The sequence below is a fragment of the Scomber japonicus genome, chromosome 21 (genome assembly GCF_027409825.1).
Source record: "Scomber japonicus isolate fScoJap1 chromosome 21, fScoJap1.pri, whole genome shotgun sequence".
Classification (NCBI taxonomy): Eukaryota; Metazoa; Chordata; class Actinopteri; order Scombriformes; family Scombridae; genus Scomber; species Scomber japonicus.
In genome coordinates, this window is record NC_070598.1 from 11992684 (window position 1) to 12019789 (window position 27106).

The window sequence follows — 27106 nt, forward strand, 5'->3', positions numbered from 1 at the left end:
ACATCCTGAGCCCACAGCCTACCTGACTGGAACACGGAAGTGATGTCAGTGGTGTTTGCAGCGGATTGCGTCACACGTGGGCGGGGACGAAAGAGCCTTAACTACAGATGTGTTCATTCATTGTACACTTCTGGCATTATAGCAGTGGTGGTCTGACAAATGATGACACAGCACTGTTTTATTGATTGAACAAATGGCTTGTGCAGTGGGAATTTCAGGAAAATTTCTTCAACAGTAGAGATAGTTGTTAAATTGATTGGGTCCCTTTTTCTCTTCTGCATTCATAACTTCCCCACATGACATGACATGACATGACATGGATCTCCACCTTCGCTTGATAATGCAGAATAGAAACAAAGCAACTAAGATTCAAGTTCATGCTGACAAGATATAATTTACTGCATTACGGAGCACTGAGTCACTGAGCAAAAACTCTCCCATTTTGTCATTTTATTGTGCAACTGCCTGTGATAGGCAAACCTTGAGAAATGTAATCAAGTATAAAAAAGAATGCATATTAAAACAGGCATAAAACAATTGCAAGAAAAAATAATCTGCACCAAAACTTTTAGAAGAAAGATTGTTAAAACTGATCTGCGGAAGCAAAAAACCGCAGTGTGGCTTTAACAGTTGCAGCAACACAACAGGAAGTGGACATCATGAGACCTATTTTTCTAGAGAACTAGTTGCACATCAATCAAGTTCAAGTATTCAAGCCAAAGTAGGAACGTGCATTTCCTCAGTTTCCTCATCATCAGACAACTTCCCTCGACTGACACATTAGTGTCAACATAGAAATTACAGGAACAGTCCACGTTTGAGTCATCGGAGCTTCCATCCTCCATCCTATTTGTTTTGACATAGATTACAGGTTTTTGCTCTTGGAGAAATAGAAATCTATGCCTCTGTCCCGATGTTGTTTAGGAGTGTGAGATGGCCCTTTTTTCCCTCTTGGTGAAGGTCCTGAACCACTCTGTAAAAAAAAAAAAAAAAATTAACCTTTAAGTGATCTCATGAACAAGAGAAAAACATTTGTTTTATATAAATAGACTGCAAGGTTTCATATAATACACAATTAAAACTAGGAGTTACTGTTTGGGATAAATGCACATAGTCATACTATCCACTTCCCTTTTCTCTGAACACCCACCGGTTTCTTGTTAACGTGTCTGCTCCATTCAGGTGCTATGACGATGGGCGTGGGGTAAGTCTCACCGAGGGACACGTGTGAATGTGACAACGCAGCAGAGCTGAGGGTCCAAGGTGTGTGAACATCAGCTCCCCTGATTTTCTGCAGCTCAGGAATCCACTGTCGCACATAGTCACCCTACAGCACACAGCAATATTAACTCAGTGAATGAAATTGAAACTTTCTATTACTATTGGTTTCATCACCATGTGAATCAGATATTTTGTGCAGTGGTGCTGAAAGTGGCATGCTACAGACAAATGTCAAAGGGAGGAAAGTGAAACAAACAATTCATGCTACACAGACATACATTATTATCATAGTCGAGGCCTTGCTTGATCATGTTGAACTTCCTGTTCTCTCTTGGGTCATTTCCTATGCCGGCGCTATACAGCCAGTTGCCATAGTTGCTGCAGACATCGTGGTCAACCTTTGGAGGAAAATTTAAAAAATGGTGAACAGACAAATGATATCAAGACTTCCATAGAGACTTAAAACCTGCGCTACGTCACTTACCAGAAGGTACTCAAACCACTCAGCTCCCATCCTCCAGTCCAGGCCCAGGTCCTTGGTGAGGAAGCTGGCAACATTTTGACGCCCCCTGTTGGACATGAAGCCTGTCATTGCCAACTCTCTCATGTTGGCATCCACAAAGGGCACTCCTGTGCGTCCCTCTGTGACCACAAATGAAATAACATGCATTAAGTTACAACACCTTTACCTTTATTAATGCACCTCTTAAAGACACAGACTGACTTTTACTGAGGAATATTTGTGAACAAAATGGTCCAAACCTTTCCATGCATTGAAAAGCTTCATGTCCTTTTTCCACGGAACAGACTTGTCTTGAAGTCCTGATGTAAAAACACCAAGAAATGAGTTTTACATTCAAATATCATAGGGAAAGAAAATAAGTTGGAAACCTCGGATCATTTTACCTTTGAGCTGAAACAGTCTGTTGCCATATTTGACAGCCACAAACTTGAAGTAATCCCTCCACAAAAGTTCAAAAATAACCCTGCAAGAAAACAGTGAAGGTTTTCAGAAAATAGAGACAAATACATATATTTGTGACTAAAATAGCTTCATACTACAAGACTACTACAGATTACTATCAACTACAGAGACTGGAGAGCTTTCAGTTGAGTTCAACTGCTGCTGATTTATTGCAGCAAGACAGCATGACCTTAACATTTGGAAGGAAGTTGAAGTGCTTTTGTGCCTTTACTATATTCAGCAACTATTGTATTGTATTTTTTCTGTGTTTAGACTCACCAATATGTGCTTTGATTAGCTGTCCGCTCCCTCTCGTACTGCTGGATCTGATGATAAATATACCTGGGTGAAATGCAACCCATTGCCAACCTGCAGAATGCCAGTGCAGCACAATTAGAGATGTATTCAGAGATACAACTTACAGAGAGCATTATTTGCTGGTAAGCATTCATCAGCAGAGGAAATGACACAATAACACTCACCAAGGTGCAAATTTAGTGGAATAGTTCACACCGATCAAGCCATTACGTGTCTCCTTGTAGGTTGCAACTGCATCCTACAGAAAACAGAAAACATATCTTGATTTCACCCACATAGTACAAAGTATATTACCATGTGAGATTTTTTTTTGCCACTTTATAAACAGTAACTAGGGTCCAAGTGTGGGGAGTTACACTCACCGTATCCCAGAAATAGTGTTTAAGTCTGCCCAAAGCCTGACTTTCTCCACCAGTGCAGGGAAAGGCTGAGCGAGGATCAGCCACAGGGTCTATGAAATATAACAAGAAAAGGACATATAACATCAGACTCCTTCACACAAATTAAACATCCCCTGATATCCATTAAAGAAGCAGTGTGTAGCATGTCATCTAGCAGTGAAGTTACATATTACAACCAGTTAAATACTCCTCTCCTCTTCCAAGCATGTAGGAGGACCTACTACTGTGACTGCGATCTCTCTAGATATTTGGTTTGTCCGTTCTGGCCTACTGTAGAAACATGATGGTGCAACATGGTGAAAAGGAACTGCTCTTCATGTGGATAAAAAGAGAACTGATTCTAAAGTAACAAAAACACAATTATTCTTATTTTTCAGGTGATTATACACGAATGAAAACATACTTGTGAATATTTTATTCCATTTCTGCCAATAGATGCCACTAAATGTTACAAGTTGGTCTTTTAAGATGCACAGAATCAGGAAAGCTTAATCATGTTCATGGATATAAATCCTGTCTGCTGGCTGCAACTTAATGAAGAAATCGGTGCTCAGCAGTTTGCCTATTGAATTCTGAAAACAGCGGCAGTGTGGATTAACTTAATAGAGGCATGGTTTGGCATAAAATGAGCAATTATAAGCAAGCAGCACGTAAAGACATTTACATAAAAGTCAATTATATAAGCATATAAAACAAATGTACAGGGATTTGTGTTAGTGACAGAAATGCAGACAAAGATCATGTTTGCAATGTCACAGAAAATGAAAACGTAAGTGTTTGAGATACTATATGAATTAAACTGTTTAGATTGAGCCAATAAGACAATCAGTGTTCACCTGTCTGTTGCAGGTCCTCTGCAGTAGGAATAGCTCCTTCATCAAGCCCTGAAGGGAGAGGCTTTAGCTGCTCAGGGGTTGGGAACTCAGGCCGTACTCTGCTCTGGGTCTCCACTGCCTTCCTGAACTGAGTGTACACATCAGGCAGCCTAACAACCACAATGAAAGGTTTCAAATCATTTCTAGCACTTTTCAACCAATATTGCTCATTACTGTCAAGATTGTCTCTGATGAGCAGTGTGTCCTCTTACCTTGACATGTGATGAAATGGGAGATCATCTCTGTGGTATAGTGTCGACCCCCAGCAGGTGTGAACTTTGACCTTCATCTGTGCACAGACATCCTTCACTTTTTTCTCCACATTAAGCTCCTCTGAAGTTATCTGGAACATGATGGCATGATGGGTCAGCGATGTCAGAAATCACAGAACAGTGAAATACAGAAGTCATAATTAACAGTATTAAGAGAAGAGACTGTATAAAACTACCTCTTCCTGGAAAGCTACAGTGCTAACAGAGCCTAACTGCTTGATGAGGTCTGCAACAACGTCCTCTGGTTTACCCCGTCTCACCACGAGGTTGCTGTCAAACACACGCACACATAAACACACAAAGTAAGCCCCAGTGAATGCCATCCCAGGCAAGCTGCATCCTGGCCACTTCCCCCTGGCTGACCAGACTTAGTTATGGGAACAGCGTGTGCAGGAGACAGGTTAATGTAAACATGACCTCCTATAAGCCCAGGTGTGTCCTGATCCTGTCCTGATGACATCTGTATCAATAAAATCTAAGAGAGCTCAGGAAAACGTCTGCATCAAGCTTGTGTGTGACAGTAACATTAGACATGAGTTCATGGCCATCTTCATACCTGCTGCAACAAAGGTAGACCTGAAGAGCTAAAGTAAAATCAGTAAAGCAGTAGAGGATACATGAATTACGAGCATATACAGGAGGATCAGTCAGTGAACAACAGTTTATTTACCTGCCCTTGTTGAGCAGTGTGTTTTTGAGATCTCTGACACTGTCCAGTAAGAAGCGCAGGCGGAAAGGTCCCGTCTTTGGTAGGTTGTAGTTGTAGGTTCCCATATAATGTCTGGGGTCGAAGCAGTACAGCGGGACTATGTGCTCTGCATTTCTTTGAGCCCAGTGGAAAAGCTGTATGAGAACATACCAATGAGTGTATGAGTTATACTGACCTGAACTAAAAAAAACAATACACATTTATGTAAAATAGTACTTTTAACTTCCATTTATCAGTGACACTGATTTTCCTTTAATACAGAATCCCTTAAAATATGCCTTGATTGTCAAATGTGCTCAACACATTATAACAAGTGTCAGTTTTATTTTAAAAATTCTGTGTTTAATTTTGTAGTCTAACTAGGAAGTCATGCATATTGATAAGTTTGGCATCACTATCATACAATATGGATCATGGATGACTAAAGGTATAACACTTGAGCTCTATTACAACTCTCTATTAAAGATTAAAGTCCCCCTGCACTCAAAATGTGATTTTCTTCTTGTTCTTTCAGATAAATGTTTGTGCAGAATGAGGTATGTCCAGAGTTTGACAGTGGAAGGCTGTTTTCACATTCATCTGCTTACAGTGGACAGAAAAGCTGAAATGTCTAGGCCAATTGAAAATCCAATTTTAAAGCGTGGGCTGATGAGCAGGATTTGTGGCATCACAAATAGTTTGGAAGTCAATTCCAGTCCCATATTCAACTTTAACAAGTGTGATGTGGAAAAAGGGCACATACACAGAAAATGGACTTTACAGTGAAAGTATGAGACATCTTGTGTTTAGCAGCTCAACCTCTGAAATGGGGATTGAGTGCAAGTCAGGAAAAGTATTTTGACATATGAGATGTGATGCCATTGTGATGAAATTCAAAAATTAAGATAATTTTTTTTTTTAAATCAGGTTTTTGGTCCTAAAGTGATGTTCATTCAGCTGGTGGAATGCGAGCAGCTTGGTGTCATGGAGAATAACAGAAAAATTCTCATTTGTACATGATAACTCTTATTATAATGGTCAAATTCCATGTCCATAATGTAAACCTACAAGAAACCATGCTATATTGCATTTAGCAATTATATCAAACAATACATTTATTGAATTCCATACTCCCCCAAACCAAAAGCAATTAAAACTGTAACACATTGAGCTGTGATACAATTCTTTATATAGATCCTCATCCCCCTAGCGTTAATTTCTGGTTGTAATGTGTACATTTTCTCTTACATATACACTCACTTTTCTTTGTATTTTTTAAATATGTACCCAGAATGTATACCGCTGTGTACATATAAAGTTTTTTAAATTGTTTTCGTCAACTTAAAAAAGAAAAAAAGAAGCTTGATGTTGGTGGTCGTGGTCTAAATGGTAACCACATATGTGCGAAACTCTCGCGATATTTGTACGTGTTGATTTTTCATACACAATAATTGTGTTTATGCATGCTTTTATGCTGTGACAACGCTGTGCAACGCTGGTTAGGTTTAAGCCTAAAAAACACTTGGTTAACGGTAGGGAAAGATCATGGTTTTGAGTTAAAACGATAACTCTCGCGAGATCTTTGAGATCTTTCGTGGCGTATCGCGGGTCTGGGGTTACCAACTAGACAGGAGCCGGGGTAAAGAGATACATAACAAAGCTAAAATGTGCTCGTAATGGCGTTAATACAGCAAATACAAGCTTATAGGCATAACTTAAGTGAACGTATGCACTTGTTGGTTAAATGTGCTCTTAAATCTTAAAGTTAGCGTTACATAGCTTTTTATCAGATAAATGAACTCGCATTGCACTCTTACTTACCTCATTGTCGTGGAGTCGCAGGTCATTTCTCAGTAAACATATGATTGTACGGGAGGTAGACATACTGGTCGTTTATAAATAATAGCAGCAGCAGCAGCAGCAGTTGTATCAGAAAGCTCAGAGAGAGTCTCAGAAAGCTGCGTCTCCGGTGCGTCTGCTCTGTGTTGACTGGCTCACGCTCACAGACACGTTGTTACAAAACATCAGGTTTCATAAGCTTGTTTTTATAACTGCCTCAAGCTGCTACAAAGTCACTTTTCCACTGTGTTTTAAACATGTGCCCGTAAAATAATTAATTAATATTTTTCAAAAACTTAAAGTTCGAATTCAAGATAATTTAATTTGTTAAATAATTAATTATTTTTTATTTGATCATAATTGTCCTCACAGATAGCATGCGAATATTTGAGATGAGGCAGACAAAAAAAAAAAAAAGTTACCTTAATACCCCCAGAAGTATTATTTTCATCCAGGGTTGGGGGGTAAGTAGTTACATGTGACGGCGTTACGTAATTTAATTACAAACTGTAATCTGTTACAATTACTGAGAAAAAATGTGTACTTAAATTAAAGTTAGGCTTCTTATAAAAATGTTGGGTTACATCTTAAGGAGGAGGGTTTTTTCCTCGTTCTTTAATATTTAAGATGTTACTGAATTTAAAAATTGTATTAGCCTATAGAAAATTATACATTTTCATTTTATGTTATATGCAAATGATCTAAATAATAATAAAGTTTGGTTTAATTTAATGACATTAATCATATCACTAATAATGTTTTGATAAGACATTTTTGCTATAAAGGTTTTTTTTTAAGTAGTTTATTCAATCAGTTGGTAGGATGAGGATTAAAGCTGCATAATGACAACAATTATAAATAGCAACCCTAAATCTGTAGGTTATGAACTTTCTTCAGAGAAGAAACATAAGTGTTTATTTTAGAAGCTTTCTATTTGCAGTAGGAAATTCACAGACTATGATACTGTGTACATTGCAAACCTGCTCTTGATTTTTGGGAACTATAATATTCACACCAGCTGGTTCTCAAACCAAAAAACAAACTTAAATGTTTCCATACATATTTTTTGTGGGTATGAAAACTCATTTAGACACCCTGAAACTCAGTCTGATCTGCAGAATCTATGAAAACCTGTCTCTCATATGAGCTAAACCATGAAGCAACATGCTTTATTTTTACTTTTTGTGAAGTCTGAACTGACACTGTTATGCTGTTCCTTCATGAAAATCTAGTTTTGACAATATATTCATTGAAAAATAATCTGTAAATTATTTTTTCAAAAATGTCAAAAGGGCAATTATATTAAATTCCATGTTCTCCCTCATTACCATTAATTGATAGCATCAGGGTTTTTAAAACAAATAAAATTTGACTTAAATGAAATGGAACCAATTCTTGATGGCATAGTCCAGGGCAATTTGATCATAAAATAACACAATGAAATCACACAGGAAAATAGTCTTAGACCTTTGATTTATTAAGTTAAATGTACAAAAGATCCATGACTTGATACATTTCATTTTTCAAGGCTTTGTCATTAAGACAAAACAAACTCTGTCCCAATCGAAAGCCTCCTAGCCTTTTCATACTGCCTACCAGCTCTCAAAGAGATCATACATAGTCCGATCTAAATCACAGTACAGTCTACTGTATAACGTAGCTATTTCATCAAATAGATTTGTATATAATGTAAAGAAATTTCATACAAAAGTGCAGAACAATATGTATTTACAGTATACTCTTTTTTTTCCATATAAAAGAACTTCAGCAAATCCTGCACATGCTCTCTACAGAACAGCTGCTCACCTTATTAAGAAGCTTTCCGCTTTGGCAGTGAACATTTGTGTTAACAAGCAGAATCAGGTAAGGCACTGACAAGGGTCAAAATAAAGATTTGATCATTCCAAGTGCCACTGTGTTACAGCTAGTCACTATACCTCCGTCATTAATATCCCCAGGTTTTCCACATGGATCTTCTCCACTTTAAAGAATGAAGCATTGGCTCAATCTTTTCCAACATGACCGTTATTTGGCGTCTGACATTTTGCTTCATCTCACGTGATGTTACAACAGAGTGAGGTGTGCTGTCGAGTGGTCATCGGGTGAACCGTTATTTTCAAACATAGTGTGGAAAGCAAAGTGAAGGCAATGGTGTGATTTAATTCATATAACAACATGAATGAATGCGTAAAGAGACGCTTCTTTCAATCCAATTTCTCATCATGCTTTTCATAGCAACACAATGTCACATCAATGCATCGGATTTGGTCTGTGCAGTCTACTGTGCACAAAGCTGCCATAACATAGAAAAGGCTATAGGGCTCTGAGGTGACAAATAATCCAACTTGACTAATAATACTGTACATGAACTTAGCCTGAATGTATTTGTTTGTCTTGGCAGCTTTTTTTTTTTCATTCAGCCTCTTTTTTTAAAATTCTCTTTGGCCACTTCTGAATGGAACAAGGCTCACTGCATGGGAAGCTGGAATGGATGTCACAGACTCCAACACTCGCGTTGGTATTGCTTCATAGACATTAACATTGCACACTGATGCAAAAGTTTGGTTGTTTTTTTTTTTCTTGACATTGGAACAAACTAAACAATTCTCCTTATCAAATCATATAAAAGGCATCAAATAGAAAAATATTTCCTCAGTTGATTATCTTGCATGTTGGAAATGTCTCAATGCATGATATCAAAAGTGCAACGTTGACAATCCTTCTAAATGGGGATGTGAGTGCTATGAAAGTAGGGTAACCCTCTAAGATGCTAAAAAAAGACATTCTTGCTTACAAATTCTTATTGTAAGGCGTTGACGAAAATACATTTTTTTTTACGTGACGGTAGAAACTCATCTTCTAAGACGATGATCTTTGTATGTGTTATTGTCTGTCATATAAAAATAGGCTACCATCTTGATTTCACTCATAGCTAACTTAGACTAACGAGTGACTTACAGTACTATCAGATGTGATCGATGTCACCACTCAATCACGATTACGCAGTGCCCGGCCAATCCTAAACACTATTCTGCGGCAGTAGATGAGTGTAAAGTGAGACCCAGAGAGCTTGAGACATCACTGCTCTCTCTAACTTGGGTCTTTTTTTTTGTCTGCTCGGAAAAGGACAGCAGTCTCTAGCTTGTGATACTGCTAAGTGCTTTCTCGTCAGTCCCCTCCTGAGGGACCACACTGCGTTGGCTCAGAGGGCTCTGGAGGTCTGACAGCAGTCAACCTGGCCTCTCAGTGAATATTCCAGGTTGAGTTAGTTGGTGAGCGATGCAGGGGTTGCTTCAGTCCTGACAAGGCAGACACTGGTGATATATGACAGGGCAGGAAGTCAAAGTGGTGCTGAGCCTTGGAGCCTGGTGACTGGAGGCCCTGGGGACGGGGCGGGCCGGAGAGGAGGGGAGGCGCCGGGGCCGAGGAGCCCTCGCAGGCAGGGAAAGGGTAGGGGGGTTCGCCTCAGAAGCTGCCCTGGACGAACGGGTGGCTGAGCAGGTGGTCTGCAGTGGGTCGCCACTTCTCCTCCACAAACACCTGGCGCAGGAATTCCCTGCCTGTGTCAGACACGCTATCGGGAAGAATGGGCTTTGTAGGCTGGGTAGCAATCTTAAAAATTGCTGCCATGGCCTCGTACTCAGCCCAAGGAGGTTTCTGGGTCAGCATCTCCACAACGGTGCAGGCAACACTCCTGAAAACAATCAACATACAGTAAAGTCAACTGATTACCAGAAAACTGAAGTTTATCATATGGCATCAAATACTAGTTTACATATAGGGCTGTTATGCTTATGTGTATTCACTTTTATATTATAGGGTATTTATAGAACGTACTAGTGTTTGAAACATTAACACCTTATGATAAAGTGCAATCAATGTCCAGAAAAACAAGAGTTAACCCTTAACCACACTTTTTCTATAAACATTAGACACTTTTTCTGTGGAAATTCTCAAAGATTTATGACATCATCGAGGTGACCACAATGACTATAAATGCAAGGATATATATATCTATTAATACATGTGTATTATGCTCATATTCATGTACCTTTTTATAGTACTAGATGTCTTCAAAAAAGTCCCATGTGTGAAACCAGTCGGTAAAAGGTCAGACTTTTTTTTCCATTGTTACTGTATTATATTATACAGGTAGTTACGTTGTTGTATTCACTCCTGTATTTCTATTAAAAAGTATTTCTGTTTTATTGAGTTAGCATTCATGTATCTTTCCAGAAATAAAGTGAACTTCTTTGTGCTCACAAACAATACATATCACCTCAAGTGTTCTTTCTATGGATAACTTCACAGCTCTCATCGCTACAGTCTTGTCGTGTATTTGTAATCTATTTTTGTGCTGCAACAGTTTCACACCCCCTTTGGGCCTCATTACAGTTTCAGTATCTGATGTTGTTCTTACCATACATCGGCTTTCCGGCCATATCCTTCCCCATTGATGACTTCAGGGCTCATCCAGTAGGGGGTGCCAGTGACAGATTTGATGCCTGTACCAGACATGCAGATGGTCTGGATACGTTTGCTGGCTCCAAAGTCTCCCAGCTTCACGTTCCCTGAGGAGTCTCTCAGGATGTTAGCACCTGGTGGAATGAAACAAAATAAGGCTCAGAATTATTTAAGAGCCTCCTAAGGACTGTCAGTAACCTTTAAGGGACACTGACAGTTTGAGGGATACTCTGACAGTTTGGAGGTTCAGTTAATGTAGTCGACCGTTACAGTGAGGCTAGAAAAGTGCCTGTGCCAACACTTAGAACAACCTGAGGGGAAAGGTAAACTTTTCCTATGGCTTTACAAGTCTCTGGTGAAAGAACACTGGCGGATGTATTTTTAAAATGTCAAAGTATAACATTTTAGCTATTTTTTATATAGAAATATGACCATGACTCAACTCTGCAAAAATTTTTTTGTTTTGTCACATTGAGAAAATCCCTCACACACATGAGAAAATAAAATATTGAATTAACTGACCACACAGGTCAGATGAAAACCTTACACCCTTTCTCCTTCTTCCTTCGTAATTTTCCTACATGTAGCTGTGTCTATCCCATTTCCTTCAGGCACACCACTTGTTTGATCAGTGACTAATGTACACCACTCGCCACTCACCCCTCCACACCCAATGCCAGCAGAGATTGAGAGACTGAAAGTTTAACCCTTAACCCTTAACTACTCACTTTCTTTAGCCTGTTCCTGTTTCTTAAGAGGATGTGAGATTCTCCAATGAATCATATTAACTGCTTTTAAGGTTTTTGTTTGGCCCTTTGGAACATTTAATTCACAGAAACTTTACAGTCTAATGTCTTGCTGCGATGCCAAATGCTTTCCAAAAAACCACATGTGCTGACAGCTCTTTTACTGCTTACAGAAGAAGTCTTGTGTGGTGAGATGAGCATACACTGTATATTACACATGAAGGGCATTTCTAAGTGGAAAATACCACCCACATAAACTCTCATAGAGCCTGCCTGTGAGACCTACTATCTTTTTTCCACACCAGACGGTATATTTCCCCTTCTTGGCTGTGGCTGAACGAAGCAGCGACTCCCAAATGTGCAGACAACCAAACTAAAGCCTTTCCATCCGGAGTTGAACATTTTTAGACTGTCCAATTTCACCAGCATGACGCCTAATATATCCCAAAGTGGAGTTCAAAATAGCCCATTTTTTCCAGGCTCTTTCAGCGGGCGATGAATAACCAAATGAGGAAATGTCAACAGGAATAAGATGAATCAATCTGTAGTTTTCTCAGCACCAGTTGCTGCAATACAGACCATAAAAAAGTCTAATTTTCTGTTTACACACTGTCAGCTAAGTCGGTGTCTCAAGTGTGGGTGTGCGTTGGTTACAAATCCAATTAAAATCCTATCCTGACCTTTGCTTGCCGTTTCATTTACCTTTGATGTCTCGGTGTACAATCATGTTGCTGTGCAGGTAGGAGACTCCTTGGAGGATTTGTCTGGTGTATCTCCTTGTCACCTTCTCCGTCAGGGCCCCATAAGCTTTTAGCTGGTCCTTTATTGAGCCCTGGAGTGACAACATGAGCGAGAGGAAACAGAAAGCCGGTGAGAGACTGAGTGGAAAGGTTGGGGAATGCATTTAAAATCTTTATATTGGCTGTAGAATATCATTGTCACAGCTGTAGTGTGTGAAATTGAAAAGGATCTGCTTTAGAGCAATGTTCATGATGGAGATGGTTGAAAATGTGGCTTCATGCTTGCAACAACATTTCTAGGTGAAGTGGATTCATTCAGTTTCTTCGCAAAAACAACCTCGGTGCCAATTTTTAAGTACAAATACCGAGTATATATAAACATACAATGTCGAAAAAGGAATCTATCCAATTTCATGTCCAAGCATTTTCAATGTGCTGCATTTCCTGTTTTCAGTTCCTCGTGAGGAAATCACAGAAGCAAATACCCCAGCCCGTTACACCTGTGACGCACTTTTGGACGAGCACAGAGAAAACAAAAACCTTCCCATCACACTTCTCCCTCCTCACTTTCAGCTGCCAGTAAGACACCTCAATAGCTCTCTGGCTCTCAGAGTGACATCCATCCCCCCTCACCTACTCCCCCACGGGTCACTGAAGTGTTATCGGTCAGAACCAGCACCGCAGCCACAAAACTTGGCTTTGTCACCTCTCCTGTTGCCTCTGCCAAAAACTTCCAGTGAAACATAAACATTTCCAAATACAAGACAATGTGTGACTAAGACACTTAACGCCAAACAAAAAAAGACAAAAATTGCCCAGGAAATATTAAAAACAGGCGCAGGGACAGGGTTCGCAGGCGACAGCACCTCATTAAGACGCTCATTTAGTGAGAAAACGATCTCATAAACTGAGCTGTTCGGCTGACATCAACCACTGAGGACATGTTTGTTGACAGATGGTGACATTTCATAAAATGTTTTTTTAGCAGATGTGGCTAGTCCAGATTTGATTTGATGTTTGTCTTAAAATGTCTGTTTACCTATTTCTACTGCAAAAACAACTGACTTCATAACACTCAGAGACATTATTTGTTGTGGTATCTCCAAATCAACCAAACTTTAAGGACGTACTACAATGTGACTTCAAAAGACTAAACATATCCAAATGGCACGGCCTGCAGAATACGTACCCCTGGCATAAACTCAACAAAAATGGTGAGTTTCTTCTGTTCGAGGTCCCGAAGACAACCATAGTACTGAACGATCCTCTCGTGACGCAAGTTCTTCAGCAGCTGAATCTCACACTCCAGAGCATTCACTTCCTGTAGAGAAAACCAAGCAATCCACATATATATCATATTTTATTTTTAATTATAAAATAGCTGCAGTCAGTGACTTATTCCAAACAGATGTGAGATTTTGCTCGTTCTCACCTTGCTGGTTTCTTGACAGTCAGGATCAAAGGGCACCTGCTTGGCGGCGAGTTCGCGGCCCGTGTCGGCGTCATAGCAGAGGTAGACCTCCCCAAACGCCCCGCGTCCCAGGAGCTTTCCTTGTCGCCAGTTGACTGGCGCCCGCGGTGCTGCAGAAACAAAACACCAGATGATGAAAACCCACCAGTAATTCATTTTTGTTACTAAGCCCCCAAAGGCAGACTGATCCACTGTGATATACTGATTGGAGCAAACACTAACTCTAAAGCATGTGTCAAAATCCACCACAAGACCTGAATATAACTCGCACAGAAAGTTCACGGAGACCAGACGTCAAATCCACCGCAGGGTATTTAAGTAATTCCCATCGCAGGCCTTCTCAGATGGGGGAAACCCCAGATATCTGAGTCAAACCACAACCAGCCAACAGAAAGTTGTATAAACCTAGAAAGATCATCTCAACAATTCTCATCTACACAGGCCCAGACTCTGAGACTTTGTTTTGGTATTAACAGGGTTCTTTGTGGCCGGGTTAGACAGTTCGGTTGTGTGTGGGTGAGAAGGACACCGGAGACTGACACGTCAACCACAGACTGCTGAGCTGAGCTTTTGCATCATGACAAAGACAGTTTCTGGGCAACGGCACCCGTAAACTGAATAAGGACAGATGTGATTAGTGAGTCAGTGAAATGGCTCAATCTGAGAGAGTGTTCAGGATAGTAAGAAGTCAATTGTGTGTGCTGTGACGTACAGTATTACTGTTAATTATTTCTGCTGCCTCTCGCTATTCATTATAAGGAACAAAGTCATGTTCTGAAACCCATAGAATGTTTACTGGAAAAAGAAATGATCCATGTTTTGTGTGTATCCTTAATGGCGTAAAACTCTTGGAATAACAGTTTGACTTATCCAAGGAAAATACTTCCCTCACATTCTCTCACAGTGTTATATATCATCCATTTGTTGATTTAAATACATTTTCTGTTGTTAAATTTAGTCTAAAAACAAGTTGCCTTAATAAAAAAATTGGCATAATCTAGATTTACATCAGGATCTGATCAAAGAACAAGTAAATAAGGCCACAAATTTAACCAGACATGAGATGCAACTGGAGCTGAATTGATTTTTTGGATCTACAGATATTTCATCAGCAGCTATTTTGGTGGGTAGTAAGTCATTTCAGTTGTTTTTAAAGCAAACATGCCGAACATTTTTGGCTCCAGCTTTGTGCTTTTGCTGCTTTCTGTTTTATTTCACAGTAAATGGATTATTTTTGGTAGCTGGATGGCTGTTGGATAAAATAGGCAATCTGAAGACGTCAACTTAGGCTCTGGGAAATTATGATGAGATTTGTTTACATTAATTTATACTTGACACTTTTCAAATACTCTCTGATATGGGCAGTCAGTACCAAAAACAGATTGAGGCATGATTATCAGTTCTACTCTTGACAAGGAGAAGAAAAACTGAGCTTTCTGAATTTATCTATGAAATGAGGGTTTATCTAGCTGATTATCCACAGGAACCATACATATAATTCACAAAAATGCAGCTAATTTAAAACTGTGTATGTTTCAGGAAGAATGTTTCCTTTTCCTGTCCCTCCACTTTAACACTTTTGAGATTTTAAGACAAACAACTCACACTTGGCTGTACCACGCTGGCAGCTTTTGTCAGTGGTGCGGCCCATTGAGCGCAGGTCACTGTACTGCAGCGTACTGTCTCCATTGTAACTACGTGTGCGACTGGAGGGAACCAGCTGGAAGAGGTTCTCTTGTGGCATGAAGCTCCGTGGAAGTGTCCTGCGACCTGAAAACACAAATGAAACATATTTGGCTTTACACACACACAAGTCACTACATCTTTTGTTTGTTCTGAAGATGAGTTTTATAGTTTTACACACTGTTACTTTACAGGTGTTGTGCATAAAGTGAGCTCTTTGCTAGCAGGGCCAGCCAGAGCGGAGTGCCTCTTGCCACTCCGTCCCACTTCCCCTTAGACAGGAAGCAGGGCGCTGTGTTTTTATACAAGTTCGAGTTCACCACAGGGAAATGTAAATCATTGCTAGCCAAGGTTAGCCTCTGAGTAAGCAATTACTAGCAGCTGCTTGGAACAGCAAGCCAGCACTTCTTGTACCAAATCTACACATGGTGCAAGAAATGCCAAAATTGTCAAAAGCATTTTAATATATTTTATCTGGCAGTGTGTTGAAATGAGCAGGAGCAGGAGGCACGGCACATAATGAGATCCTATATCAGACACCTCAAGTTAGAAAAAAAAATCTGGTAGATGTGCGTCTGTGTGTTGTCCTGTAGACGTACTAGCAAATCTGTTTAATCTAAGAAACAATAGTGTTGTTGTTAGTGCTCTAGAAAAGCCGGTTTCTTACGGTCTCCATAATCCTTGCTGCGATTAGGCAACTGGAACTGGCGAGGGAAAGTCCCTCCTTTCCCATGGCGACCTAAAGAGGGAGCAATGAGGAAGAGCTGTCAGTTAGAAAGTGCTATGATTGAAGACACAACATCTACTCTCACATTGAATTCTCAATTCAGTCATTTCTCAAGTTCATAAATGCAGGTTTAACTGCTTGGAAACAGCAGGGAGCACGTGTCCACAAACATATTGATGCCTAATAAGGATAACAGAATTTCACATTTCATCTGATCACATCTGAGAGACATTACATCGCTTTAGCTCATCTTGGCATGTGAAATCAAAGTCAAGCGCAAAAGCAGCAAAAAGGAAGAAAGCTTTTCACACACAGAACAGAGCTGTTGTATCGCTTCACTGCAGCCAAGAGAGCTGAAAACAGCTCATGTGTGCTAGCTTAGCCTTAGCACTGAACCCAGTGGAGCAGTAACTAAAGGCAGGTGGGGAGCACTGCTGACGCAGGCGAGCGCTGACACTCGCGCACACACACACACAGACACACACACTAAATGGAGAGCAGCGGAGCCACTTGCAATTGAAAGCAGCTGTTCTGTCAGATGACTGCCTCCCCTCGTGCTGTTTTTGTGGCCGTATCCCATGGAGACGGGAGTTATTTTTTGTGTTTGGCAGCGCGGGGTGGAGAGGAAAAATCTACTCACAGGGAATGGTAAACAAATACTGTAGCCCTCAGCAGGAAGGGCCACACAGCTTTACATCAGGGAGGGGAACGTGCCTGTATGTGTGTGTGTGTATGTGTGTGCAAGCACGTGTATGTATGCTTGCCCAAGTGAGTCTTCAAGTACTGCTGCAGCTATAAGAAGCTCCATCTCTCTCAGTCTGTGTGCACAATGTGCCGTACTCCCTCTTCAAGTTTTACAGCAAGGGGGTGGTGCAGCAGAAAAAGAAATGACCAGATTGGGAGAGCTGCTGTATCCTCTGTTCAGGAGGATTAGTGTGGCCTTATCTATCATCCTGCTCCATTTGATCTGCGTTCTGAAGGAAAAGGGACAGACAGGGACCCAAGGGACGAGGAGTAGACAAGTAGGGGGGCATCAAGAGGCAAGGGGACTGAGCAGGGAAGTGATCATGAAAAGGCAGGAAAACAGTGATGCCTATTAGGAACTGGAGTTTGAACAAAAAAAGATGGGAGAGGGGAGATGGGACGAGAGAGACAAAAGGGAAAAGGAGATGGACAAAGGGTACACAGAGGAGACCGGGCGAAGATAAAGCAGGAAGAGTTATGATACTATCACACTCCCTTCATCACCTCATGAGACACTCAGCTCCACAAGACATACAGCCAAGATATTAAATATCTTTGCAATAACCTATTCCTCATTTCAAGTATATATACTCTCAGATAGAACCATCAAATAATATCATCCCTCTCCTCATTAGTAATCTCTAGGGAGCATTTGCAATGACCAAGCATTTTAGGTAATCGGGTGCTAATAAGAGTTCTTTTTCTGTGAAACTGATTTGTGGCTATAATTACCATGGAACAAAAAAGACGCTTTTTGCACGTCTTTTCATCTTTCTGCAGTGTTTGAGTTGAGCAAAGAAAGCATTTTTAGAACTGGAGGGATGATAACAGATGCACAGCTGCAGGTTTCTCCTCACTTACCTTTGTATTCATAGTTGAGGTTCAGGTAATTATTGTCGCGGTTGTTCTGTGAGAAAGGAGGGCTGAAATGACAAGAGAAGGGGGGGGGGGGGGGGGTTAAGCTGAAAAATGATTTGCTATTTCAGTCAGTCATTCCTTCATATCTTCAAACAGAGTCTGGCTACACTGCTAGCCTAAAACTTCTGAATCGCCACAAAATACTTCAAAATGACTTTTGCATTCAAACTACTAAGCCTTCAGTTTTGATTGATGTTACAACAATAATGTGTCGAATTAGAAAAGATAAGCAGGGTGCCGGCTAAAACCTCTCTGCACTCATGAGAAAGTGAAAGTGTGTGCTGTGCTCAGAACTCTTCAACTGGCAGTGTAACAAATATTTTATCATTAAATATGTGTATGTACATTAAAACCCCACCTCCCACCCTCTCTGGCTGTCTGTGGCCAGCCCTGGCCGGACGACCCGACAGAGAGTGACGTCTCTGCTGACCGCAGGGCGGCGCGGGGCCACGAGACCCTGGATAAGGGGCACGCATGCCCGCTTGCAGGGAAAAGTTCCATGCACTTGTTTCCTGCCATTGTTCTGCAGCCTGGAGCCCAGATAAGCCTCGTGCAGGTAGAGCTGTTTCCGTCCTTCTCTCTCTCTCTAGCGCGCGCTCTCTCTCGCTCACTTTTCTTTTCCCTTTTGTTTCAAATTCATTCTTTTTCACTCTCCAGCCTTCACCTTCACTCTCACTCTTTAGCTGCTTCTCATTTTCTGGCTCAAATTTTTCCTCTTGAGCGGCATGTTCTTGTTCATTCTCTCACATCTCCCACACAGTCTCTGTTTCACTCTCTCTCTCTCTAGTGATAACGGTGGAATCCAAGCGTCCAGATAAGAGTTATGTCGCCATGGCAACAGTAAAGTGACCTTTCTTTGGAAATTCCTTATTAAGGAGTAACCCCTTGAGATTTAACATCTCGTTTACAAAGGGGATTCTAAACAATAATAATACTATATAAACACAAGTAGACAAGAAGACAGGGCATTTCTGAATGAGTGGAAATATGATATAGATCAAATATTTACAGGTAGATTATCCCATCAGATAGAGTTTTAAACATAAACATGAAGTCTTATTATCTGTAGAACTAGAGACTACAGGAACAGAAAAAAAGAGCTGAATAGAATATCTCAACAGATAATTGGAGGAGAAAGGTACCATGAACTGTTTAAAATAGTGAGAGTAATTGAAGTGTATACATTTAAAAATAAGCTGAAGTCAATGTAACTGCCTTGTTATGATGGGAGACGGCCAATTAAAAGTTTCATATATTTTTCAATGGTGAGTTATGGAAGGACAACGAAGAGAAAATCTGCATGAACTTGATTGGCAGAAGGCAGGGTCAGTGAGTCCGAGAGCTGTGCTCACCTTTAACACCATTCAGCAACCAGAGCTTCTGGTTGCGTGGGTGTGTGTGTGTGTGTGTGTGTGTGTGTGTGTGTGTGTGTGTGTGTGTGTGTGTGTGTGTGTGTGTGTGTGTGTGTGTGTGTGTGTGTGTGTGTGTTTGCAAATAGACGTTCACTTCCAAGTAAGTTAACAGGCATAAACAAGATGATGCAATCCAAGACTTGCACACAGCAGCCTCACAGTCTCGAAATGACGGTCATAAATCGTACGCTGCATGATGGCTCACCTGTCCAGTGCTTGATCTATTGATTGACAGCTGCTTGACAGAGAGTTGTCTGCACTCCCAAAGGGATCCAGCATCTGACAGATATAATAACACACAGGGATCGAGGGTCACACAACATGCAATCATGTGGAGAACATGCAGCAGTATCGACAGCACAGTGTGTACAATTGCAGCATAATATAAGACTGAAAGGGCATGAATACTGTGTGTAATGGCCATCTCTCTTCAAAAGCAGCATATAAATGTTATATACAGCTTCAATATATTGAATTTTTGAATCCGCTTGGCAATGACACCAATCCAACACACAGTTCTGGTCGTCATTTTAAAAGACTAAACGTCCAATTTGTTAGACTATACACAACTATAAATAATAATTTTAATACAGTCTGGGTGGACTGTAAGTGGATTTATAATGATGATATTTATCTGGCTGAGTAGATAAAAGTCTTTTTTCTTTGTGGAGGATCTTACATTCTGGTCCTGGGTCTCTGGGATGAACTCCCCTTCACTGTGGATGCTGGTGTAGGAGCCCTGGCGGGCAATCTGCTGCTGCTCCTCAGGTACACTACCTGGGGGTGGGGATGTTCGGCCTGTGTGGAGGGAACCTGGGAAGGTGATAGGTAGTGAGGAAAAGAACAGATGGGGTAGCAAGTAAGAGAATGGATGAATTAAGTTGCACAGAAAGGAGAAGGGATATTAAACCGGAGAATGAAAGGAGAAAATGAAAGGTGAAGGCGAGAGGGAACAGAGGGTAAGATGATGAAGAGATGAAAACGCAGGGTGTGGAGGTGTGGGGGGTTGGGAGGGGGGGGTTGGGACACAGAGAGGAGAATACATCGTCAGAGTGTTATTCATGGGTACAAGTTCAACTGTGCCAGGACAATGAGAGATGATTTACTAAACCATACTAACGCCACCTCTAACCTCAATTACTGTGACAAACGCTCCCCCGGCTGAGCTGCAGCGGAGTCTGAGAACTCGTCCTTGACACAGTAAGAAGACCCACTGAAAGTCTGTCTATCGCTGGCAGCGCCGACAGGGATACATAAGGAGTACAAAGCAGTCGAAATACCAGAGTAAAGAGTCTAGTTTTCAACTGAAAGCCAAATTTTCAACTCCTTTTCTCGTCACGGTTTAATTTCTTTCCTCTCCTCCTTTCTCCCTCGCCTCTTTCCATCCCCTCCCCTCCTGCTGCTATACATCATTAAGGTACCCGGGCTCACATCACATCTTCACTCAACCATCCACTGTCACCACTCTCCTGTCACCTCTCATCTGCCACCACTCCCTCTACTTCTATCCCCTCAGCCTCTCCTCCCTCGCTGACTTGTGGCTGACGGGGGAATGGATAGAGAGTCAGGTAATTCTATACAATTTATATGCGTCGGGACGATGACAGCGCTGATGTTATTGGAGCTACGTGAGAAAGATTGGCGCTGACAGCGATCATAAAGTGTTTTCAACTGCTACGCTGAAATGCAAATGCAGGAGAGAATACTGGTGGTTTCTGAGGTTGAAATATGACTGAAATGTTGACCTTTCTGGAAAGACCTGATATAAAGGGAATAAAAAAAATTCAGACAAGGGAAAGCTCAGTATTGCACAGTGCAAAAAAAACCCTTCACGCTGTGTTACCAAACAGGCCAGGAGGGACAACAGAACTGAAGCATACCATGTATCTAGCTGTGTGTGAGTGTGACATGACAAGAAAAGGACCTTAGTCTGCTTTAACACAAACTGGATTTGTGTCACATACACACACTTCAAGGATCAACACTTTTAAGAACTTCAGAATCAAACAAACCAAGGTGATGATGCAGACAGAGAGCTGCTTGGCATGAATGCAGTAATTTGTCCTTGCTTTGACAATGTCTCTCTCTCTAGCTATTACAGTTGTCACTTTCACCTCCAATTTACATTTGCCATTCTGACAAAGTATGTGCCTCATCCTGCTTTTAACATTACTATGACTATGGCGTCATTCTGTGTTGTAAATTGACACTGACAAGTCACCCTTGAGGCCTTAGCAGGTGGATGAGAAGCCCTGACATCAGCAAGATCCGGCTGTGCATGCAGCTTTTCTGCCTCCTCTCTTTTTCCTTCCGCTGAGTTAAATCAGGTGTGAACAGACGTGAAGACTGGTAGGAATTACTGTAAATAGCTGTAATGGCATTCTGATTTGCCCTATCAGCTACGTCTTTACATCGTCATGTGTGTTCCCATGAGTTGGCTCACCTGTCGAGTGTTTGCGCACCCTCTCCGAGCCCTTGAGCAGGGAGCCCTTCAGATCTCCAAGTGACCGTGACGACCTCATCTCACTCTGTTTGTCCCTGCTGTTCACCTGTAGGTACTGCCAGGAAGAAAATACACAGGGGGTCAGGAGAAAGTTGAGAGCACAGGACGTAAGGATTGTATTACATCATTGTTCCATTACATCATGTTGGTGGAGGAAGTTTGTTTCCTTGGTTACAGATTTCTGTGGTATCTCAGGTCTCACAAGTTGACTCACAAGGTTAAATGGTTGCAAAGAGAGAAATGACTTCATACAGCTGCACTATTGTCATCAAGTGACTATCTTCCAGCTATTTCTTATCATAGTTGCTATGGTTACAATTTAGACAATGATGAATCTAAATGGCCCAATCTCTGACAGCAGGAAATGCACACATTGTGTTTGTGGAAATGCTGCAATGTTAAAGATAATGAACTTAGGATAGAGCAGGTTGTTTAGGGGCTCACATGATTATTCTTGGGGGTCTTCAGCAGTATCCTGAGCAGCCCGTTGATTCCCGAGCTAGAGCCTAACGTCAGCACCGCCTGGTCCAGGTCCTCCTGTGTCTTCAGGGGCAGCAGCAACTGAAAGGACAAGAAAACATACAGCGTATGACCTTTGTGTTCCCCATTGTTCCATAATTATAGCATGTAAAAGCATCACTGCATGCATGACGCACTATAGATATTGTTGCTGTCATGCCCTTTTAATCTAACTTATGTTAGATAAGTAGAGCTGCAACAAGTCAACTAACCAATAAGGTAATCAACAAAAGGTTAATCAGCAACTCTTCTGATTGTTTCATTATCACTGCATTGTCATTCCAACAATATTTTAAGCAAATATGGCAAAAAAATTGCTGGTTTCAGCTTCTAAATGTGATATTTAAATACTTTTCTTTGTCATACATAAACTGAATATTTTTGCTGTTTGAACTGTTTGGATAAAATATGGTTTTTGAGATTTGAAAACATCGCCTTTGATTATGGGAGATTAAATCAGGTATTTTGCATGTTTTATGACATTTTGGCGAGAAAATGACAAGTAGATTAATTTAAAAAATGATCATCAAATTTATGATATCAGATGGATCATTAAAATAATGATATTTACAAGAAAAACATATTCATGAGGCTTTTTCTAAGTTCTTAAGACACAGCTGCAGATTTGATTTATGCACCTTAGAGAATACACACATGTGGAGGATGGATGTAAGTTAGTTTGTAGTTTGTAATTTCTTACGCCTACTTATTCAGCTTCATAACAGCAGCCAAAGATCTTGACAGCATTTCCTCCTGTTGTTTTTGTACCTCTTTCTCCATAAAGAACATGTCCATCTGCTGGCCAAAAGCCTCTGTCACTTTCTGCAATAGCTCCTTGATCTTCAGAGGCCTCTGGAACGGGATGATTCTGGGAAGCAGAGAACACCAGCAGGGTCAGAGGTCGCAAGAGGAAGCGAGTGTGGTGTCTAACTGCAACATTTATGAGCACAGACTACAAAGATTCAGAGACTCTGAGTAAGCGATTGCCTGGCAGGTAGACCTGTTTCCAGTTTAGTAAGTAATTATAAATGAATAAATATGCTCACAACAAAATGTCACAGTAGAGCAGAATAGAGGAGTAGAAAAAGAGCAGAATTCATTTTTTCCCTACTTTATTACATATTAACATATGTTTGGACTGGATAAAAAAAAGAAAAATTGGAATGTGTTTCTATGGTAACAGGATTTAAAAAAAGGCACAGGTCAACGGGGTCAAGGAGAGGAGCGAGCTGAACCAACAAGATGCTAACAGGGCATTAATCAACGCAATGAAAACAGAGCGACCCCTCTTATGTGAGTGTATATATGTCAGTGCTTATCTACTGTATGCCTACGTGTATGACTATGAGGGTACACACTTTGTCTGTCTGAGTCCCAGCTTATCAGCGAGTGTTTGTAGTGAGTGTATATATGGATGCGTGTGTGTTTGTAAAACTCTGCATGCATGAGTGTGCTTCCCAATCAGTGTGTGCATCGGCCACTGTTTCAACACCACTGGGCCTCTCAACTAAGCCAGCACAAAGGCAGATGGGAAACTTCCTGAGAGGAAAGGGGAAAAAATCTGGAGCGGCAGCAAAAGCAGCAGGATGTGTGTCTTTCCCTCCTCTTTAAATGAGTGACAGAGTGAAAGATACAGAGACGCAGAGATATTTACAGACTGCGAGAGAGAAAATAAAGGCGACAGCCTAAGAAAATAAAAGGAAAGAAAGGGAAAGAGACTCTCTCCAGCATTTACTCTCCTCTCTTCTCTATCTATCTATCCTCACTTGCTTTTGAAGAATCAGCAGCCCACTATCTCTTTATAGTATCCTGATAAAAGGACTTGTTTTCATCCCATCATTTCCTCATCAGAGGCCAAGGCTCTGCCTATCTTAATGACTGCTCATTGGCTCCCTCATTTGAGGAGAGGATTCTGGGAAGAGGGAGGCCTGCAGATCAGAGGCGAGCAGAAGCACAGCTAAACGCTCTCCGTCTCTGTTTATACTCAGCGATGATGTGTCTGATAAAGAGCTGGAGGGATGTGAAGGAGGGGAGGGGGGGGGGGGGCTATGAGGATGCTGCTTGAAAAGATATGGCTTTCCTTCCTCTGCGAAAGCATGTGGCACTCCACAAAAACACACAGATTTGCAGAGTAAAAAAAAAAAAAAAAAAACTTTCACACATCCCAACACACACGATCTCTTTCTCTCATCGACACAATCACAATCACATACACACAGAAGAAAAGCTCTGGCTCGGTTCCTTCACTCTCTGGCAGGAGACCCCAAGGCAGAGCCAGGGGACGAGAGAGACACGGCTCCTATTTCCTGCCCCAAACCTTCGGTGTTTGCCAATGAAAAGAGAGACCGTCCAATTAGATTCCATTGTGGACAGACAACACGGTTCTCCTGACTCAGGGACTCCCGTGGACACTGTTTAAGTATCGCATGTAATTCACACTGGTGCCTCAACTTGGATCGTGCAATAATCGTTTTTCGATAGACGGCCAATCAATTCTGCTTTCTAAGGAATGTTCTTTGGAGTAAAGCAAAGCTCTGATCATTCCATAATCATCATTTAGACACAGAGCAACATTAGCATTCATTTGGAGTTGTATTCCTGTCCATCTAGCCAATGTACATCCTATATTTTGAGTCTTTTTAGGTGACTTTTGGATCTCAAATAACTCCAGTTGTTAAATTTGTTGTCTGCCATTTGGTGCTGGTAAATGTGATCCATTGTTAATATAAAATCCGAGTTGCTTTAAATAATGTCTAAGTAATACTAATGTTACAATGGGATATTATTTTACCTCATGAGGAACTCAGGATATCCTACTGATTTCCAAAACAGGCCTACTTCAAAGTGAAACTGGTCAAAACTTGGGTGAGCATAACATGGAGAGAACTAGTTAACAACATGAGAAGAAAGGAGAAAAGTCAAATAAAGTGTGAATTGACAGAGTGAATAAAAAAATGAATACAAAGAGAGCTGCCATTGAATTCTATAAATGGTGTCTTCCAGAGTGAGCTATGCGTCTGTTCCAAGAGAGCAGAGCGGTGAGAGGGGAGCTCGACCACAAGACAGAGAAACAGAGGGAGGCAGGAACACGAAAAACTCGTCTCTTCCTCAGCAGCAGCCAATTAGGACTGTGAAAAAGTAGAGAGGCCCAGTGTGAAGTCCTGTTCTGAAGTCCTGAGGAGCGTGCCGCTTCTTCCTCTCTTTCTCACTCCTGTGGGCCTGTGGCTTTCTAATCACAACCTCACTGAATCAATGCCTGTTCCCCTGCTCTATATACTGATGAATCAAGGCAATTATTCTTGTAGGTTCTGGTCCATTTCACTCTGGTGTTTTTATTCCACTGTAACGGTACACTCTGTGTTTGTCATTTCCCTACTTCAGGAGTTTTTCAGAGTTCAGTCTCTTTGTGTATTTGTCAAACGAGGGTTTCATGGGGACAATGTCTATCTGTGAACTAGGACCTATCCCAGGATGTAAAGCTAAAGGCTAGACAAGGACCTAAGAGGAATGGTCTCACTCAGCACTGAGGACCAAATAAAGCGTTACCCTTAGAAAAGCTGGGTTATTTATACTGGGCCCCTCAGCTTTCAGAGTGGTCCAACGTGGTAAACAAACTGTAAGGCACCTTGGTGGAAAAAACGCTTGTGACTGTCTCCAGACAGAGTCACTGTAACCACACTCTGCCTTTTGAGGCAGGACAGATGACTCCAGGGTGAAGGATGTTAAGGACAGAAGAAAAGCACAAGAAAACACAGAAGATGGAGTATTAATATGGGGTGTGCCTGGAAGACTGGACACTTGGCACTCCCTCAATCTTTTTTGCTCATTCCCTCTCTTGGGCCTTTTTCCCTCTCTCAAAGAGCCGGTCCGAGTCTGAAACACAAGGCCTCGGCTAAATGTCAAAGAAGGAATTTTCCCCCTCTTTATGCTAGTCTGGCATGTAACTGTGATTTCCCCTAGACACAAAATCCCAGGCATGGCAAAGCATAACAAAAAAAAAAAAAAAAAAGTTAAGGCTTGGATAGAGGAGTAGAAAAAACAATACGGAGGTTCCAACATACCGTTTTTCTCTCTCATGCTCCAGCTTGACTCTTAAATCCTGTTGAGAGGAAAAACAACAACAGAGGGGAGTTATGAAAGTGGAAAGTTAAAATGATTCATGGCTTTATGTGGGATTTGAACTGCCGAAGAAATGAAAACGATAAGCTGCACAAGGAATTTAAGTGTCAAACAGCATTATAATGATAAATGTTTTGCATTTGACACTAAAGGTGCTTCAATGTTTGTAGTGTCTCGTGCATTTTGTCAAGCTCTGCAATGTGAAGATAACACTATCCTTCAACTTGACTCCAAAGATGGCATGACACAATCTAAGATTTCTATTTATAAAGCCATTACCCAAGAGAGCAGGAATCTGGCGGAGCCTGCAAGTCTGCGTGAGGTTATGGTGATAAACGAACACTGACATTGTATCAGTGCAGGCTATTGGTTAAAAAGCAGAGGTTTACCCCAAATCACAGAGGACTGCAGCACTCTGAGCGGAAACTCTCTTTGCTCATCACTGTTTGTTTATGTCTCATCATAAACATTGGTGCTTTAAG

The 27106-nt window shown here is 41.2% G+C and overlaps 2 protein-coding genes across 2 annotated transcripts in view; both read right to left on the minus strand.

The window, feature by feature from the left end:
- Window positions 1–639: 639 nt before the first annotated feature.
- Window positions 640–6712, minus strand: cry-dash (cryptochrome DASH). The gene is made up of 14 exons (XM_053342427.1): window positions 6561–6712; window positions 4722–4894; window positions 4228–4321; window positions 3992–4122; window positions 3741–3889; window positions 2866–2954; window positions 2668–2741; window positions 2465–2554; window positions 2128–2207; window positions 1984–2043; window positions 1706–1863; window positions 1500–1619; window positions 1151–1327; window positions 640–973 (listed from the first exon to the last, which is right to left on the minus strand). Exons 1-14 carry the CDS (start codon window positions 6621–6623, stop codon window positions 866–868), a joined length of 1566 nt encoding a protein of 521 aa, XP_053198402.1. The 5' UTR covers window positions 6624–6712; the 3' UTR covers window positions 640–865.
- Window positions 6713–8037: 1325 nt separating this feature from the next.
- Window positions 8038–27106, minus strand: part of map3k22 (mitogen-activated protein kinase kinase kinase 22) — a 39286-nt gene continuing 20217 nt past the window's right edge. Inside the window, exons 5-18 of the mRNA XM_053342684.1 lie at window positions 26567–26604; window positions 23274–23373; window positions 22431–22547; window positions 21927–22041; window positions 20163–20296; window positions 19689–19762; window positions 18015–18076; window positions 16350–16421; window positions 15605–15769; window positions 13961–14109; window positions 13718–13849; window positions 12491–12620; window positions 10999–11176; window positions 8038–10272 (exon numbers count right to left, since the gene is read on the minus strand). Of these exons, the coding sequence (XP_053198659.1) occupies window positions 10044–10272; window positions 10999–11176; window positions 12491–12620; window positions 13718–13849; window positions 13961–14109; window positions 15605–15769; window positions 16350–16421; window positions 18015–18076; window positions 19689–19762; window positions 20163–20296; window positions 21927–22041; window positions 22431–22547; window positions 23274–23373; window positions 26567–26604 (1695 nt within the window). The 3' untranslated portion in view covers window positions 8038–10043. The remainder of the gene's footprint in view (window positions 10273–10998; window positions 11177–12490; window positions 12621–13717; window positions 13850–13960; window positions 14110–15604; window positions 15770–16349; window positions 16422–18014; window positions 18077–19688; window positions 19763–20162; window positions 20297–21926; window positions 22042–22430; window positions 22548–23273; window positions 23374–26566; window positions 26605–27106) is intronic.

Excerpts from the sequence above, each read along its gene's own strand:
- cry-dash (XM_053342427.1), bottom strand. The coding sequence starts at position 6,623 with ATGTCTACCTCCCGTACAATCATATGTTTACTGAGAAATGACCTGCGA. Across the intron at positions 4,322-4,721 it reads ACACTGCTCAACAAGGGCAG|CAACCTCGTGGTGAGACGGG; the intron begins GTAAATAAACTG and ends TGTGTTTGACAG. Across the intron at positions 2,044-2,127 it reads CAGACTGTTTCAGCTCAAAG|GACTTCAAGACAAGTCTGTT; the intron begins GTAAAATGATCC and ends TTTTTACATCAG.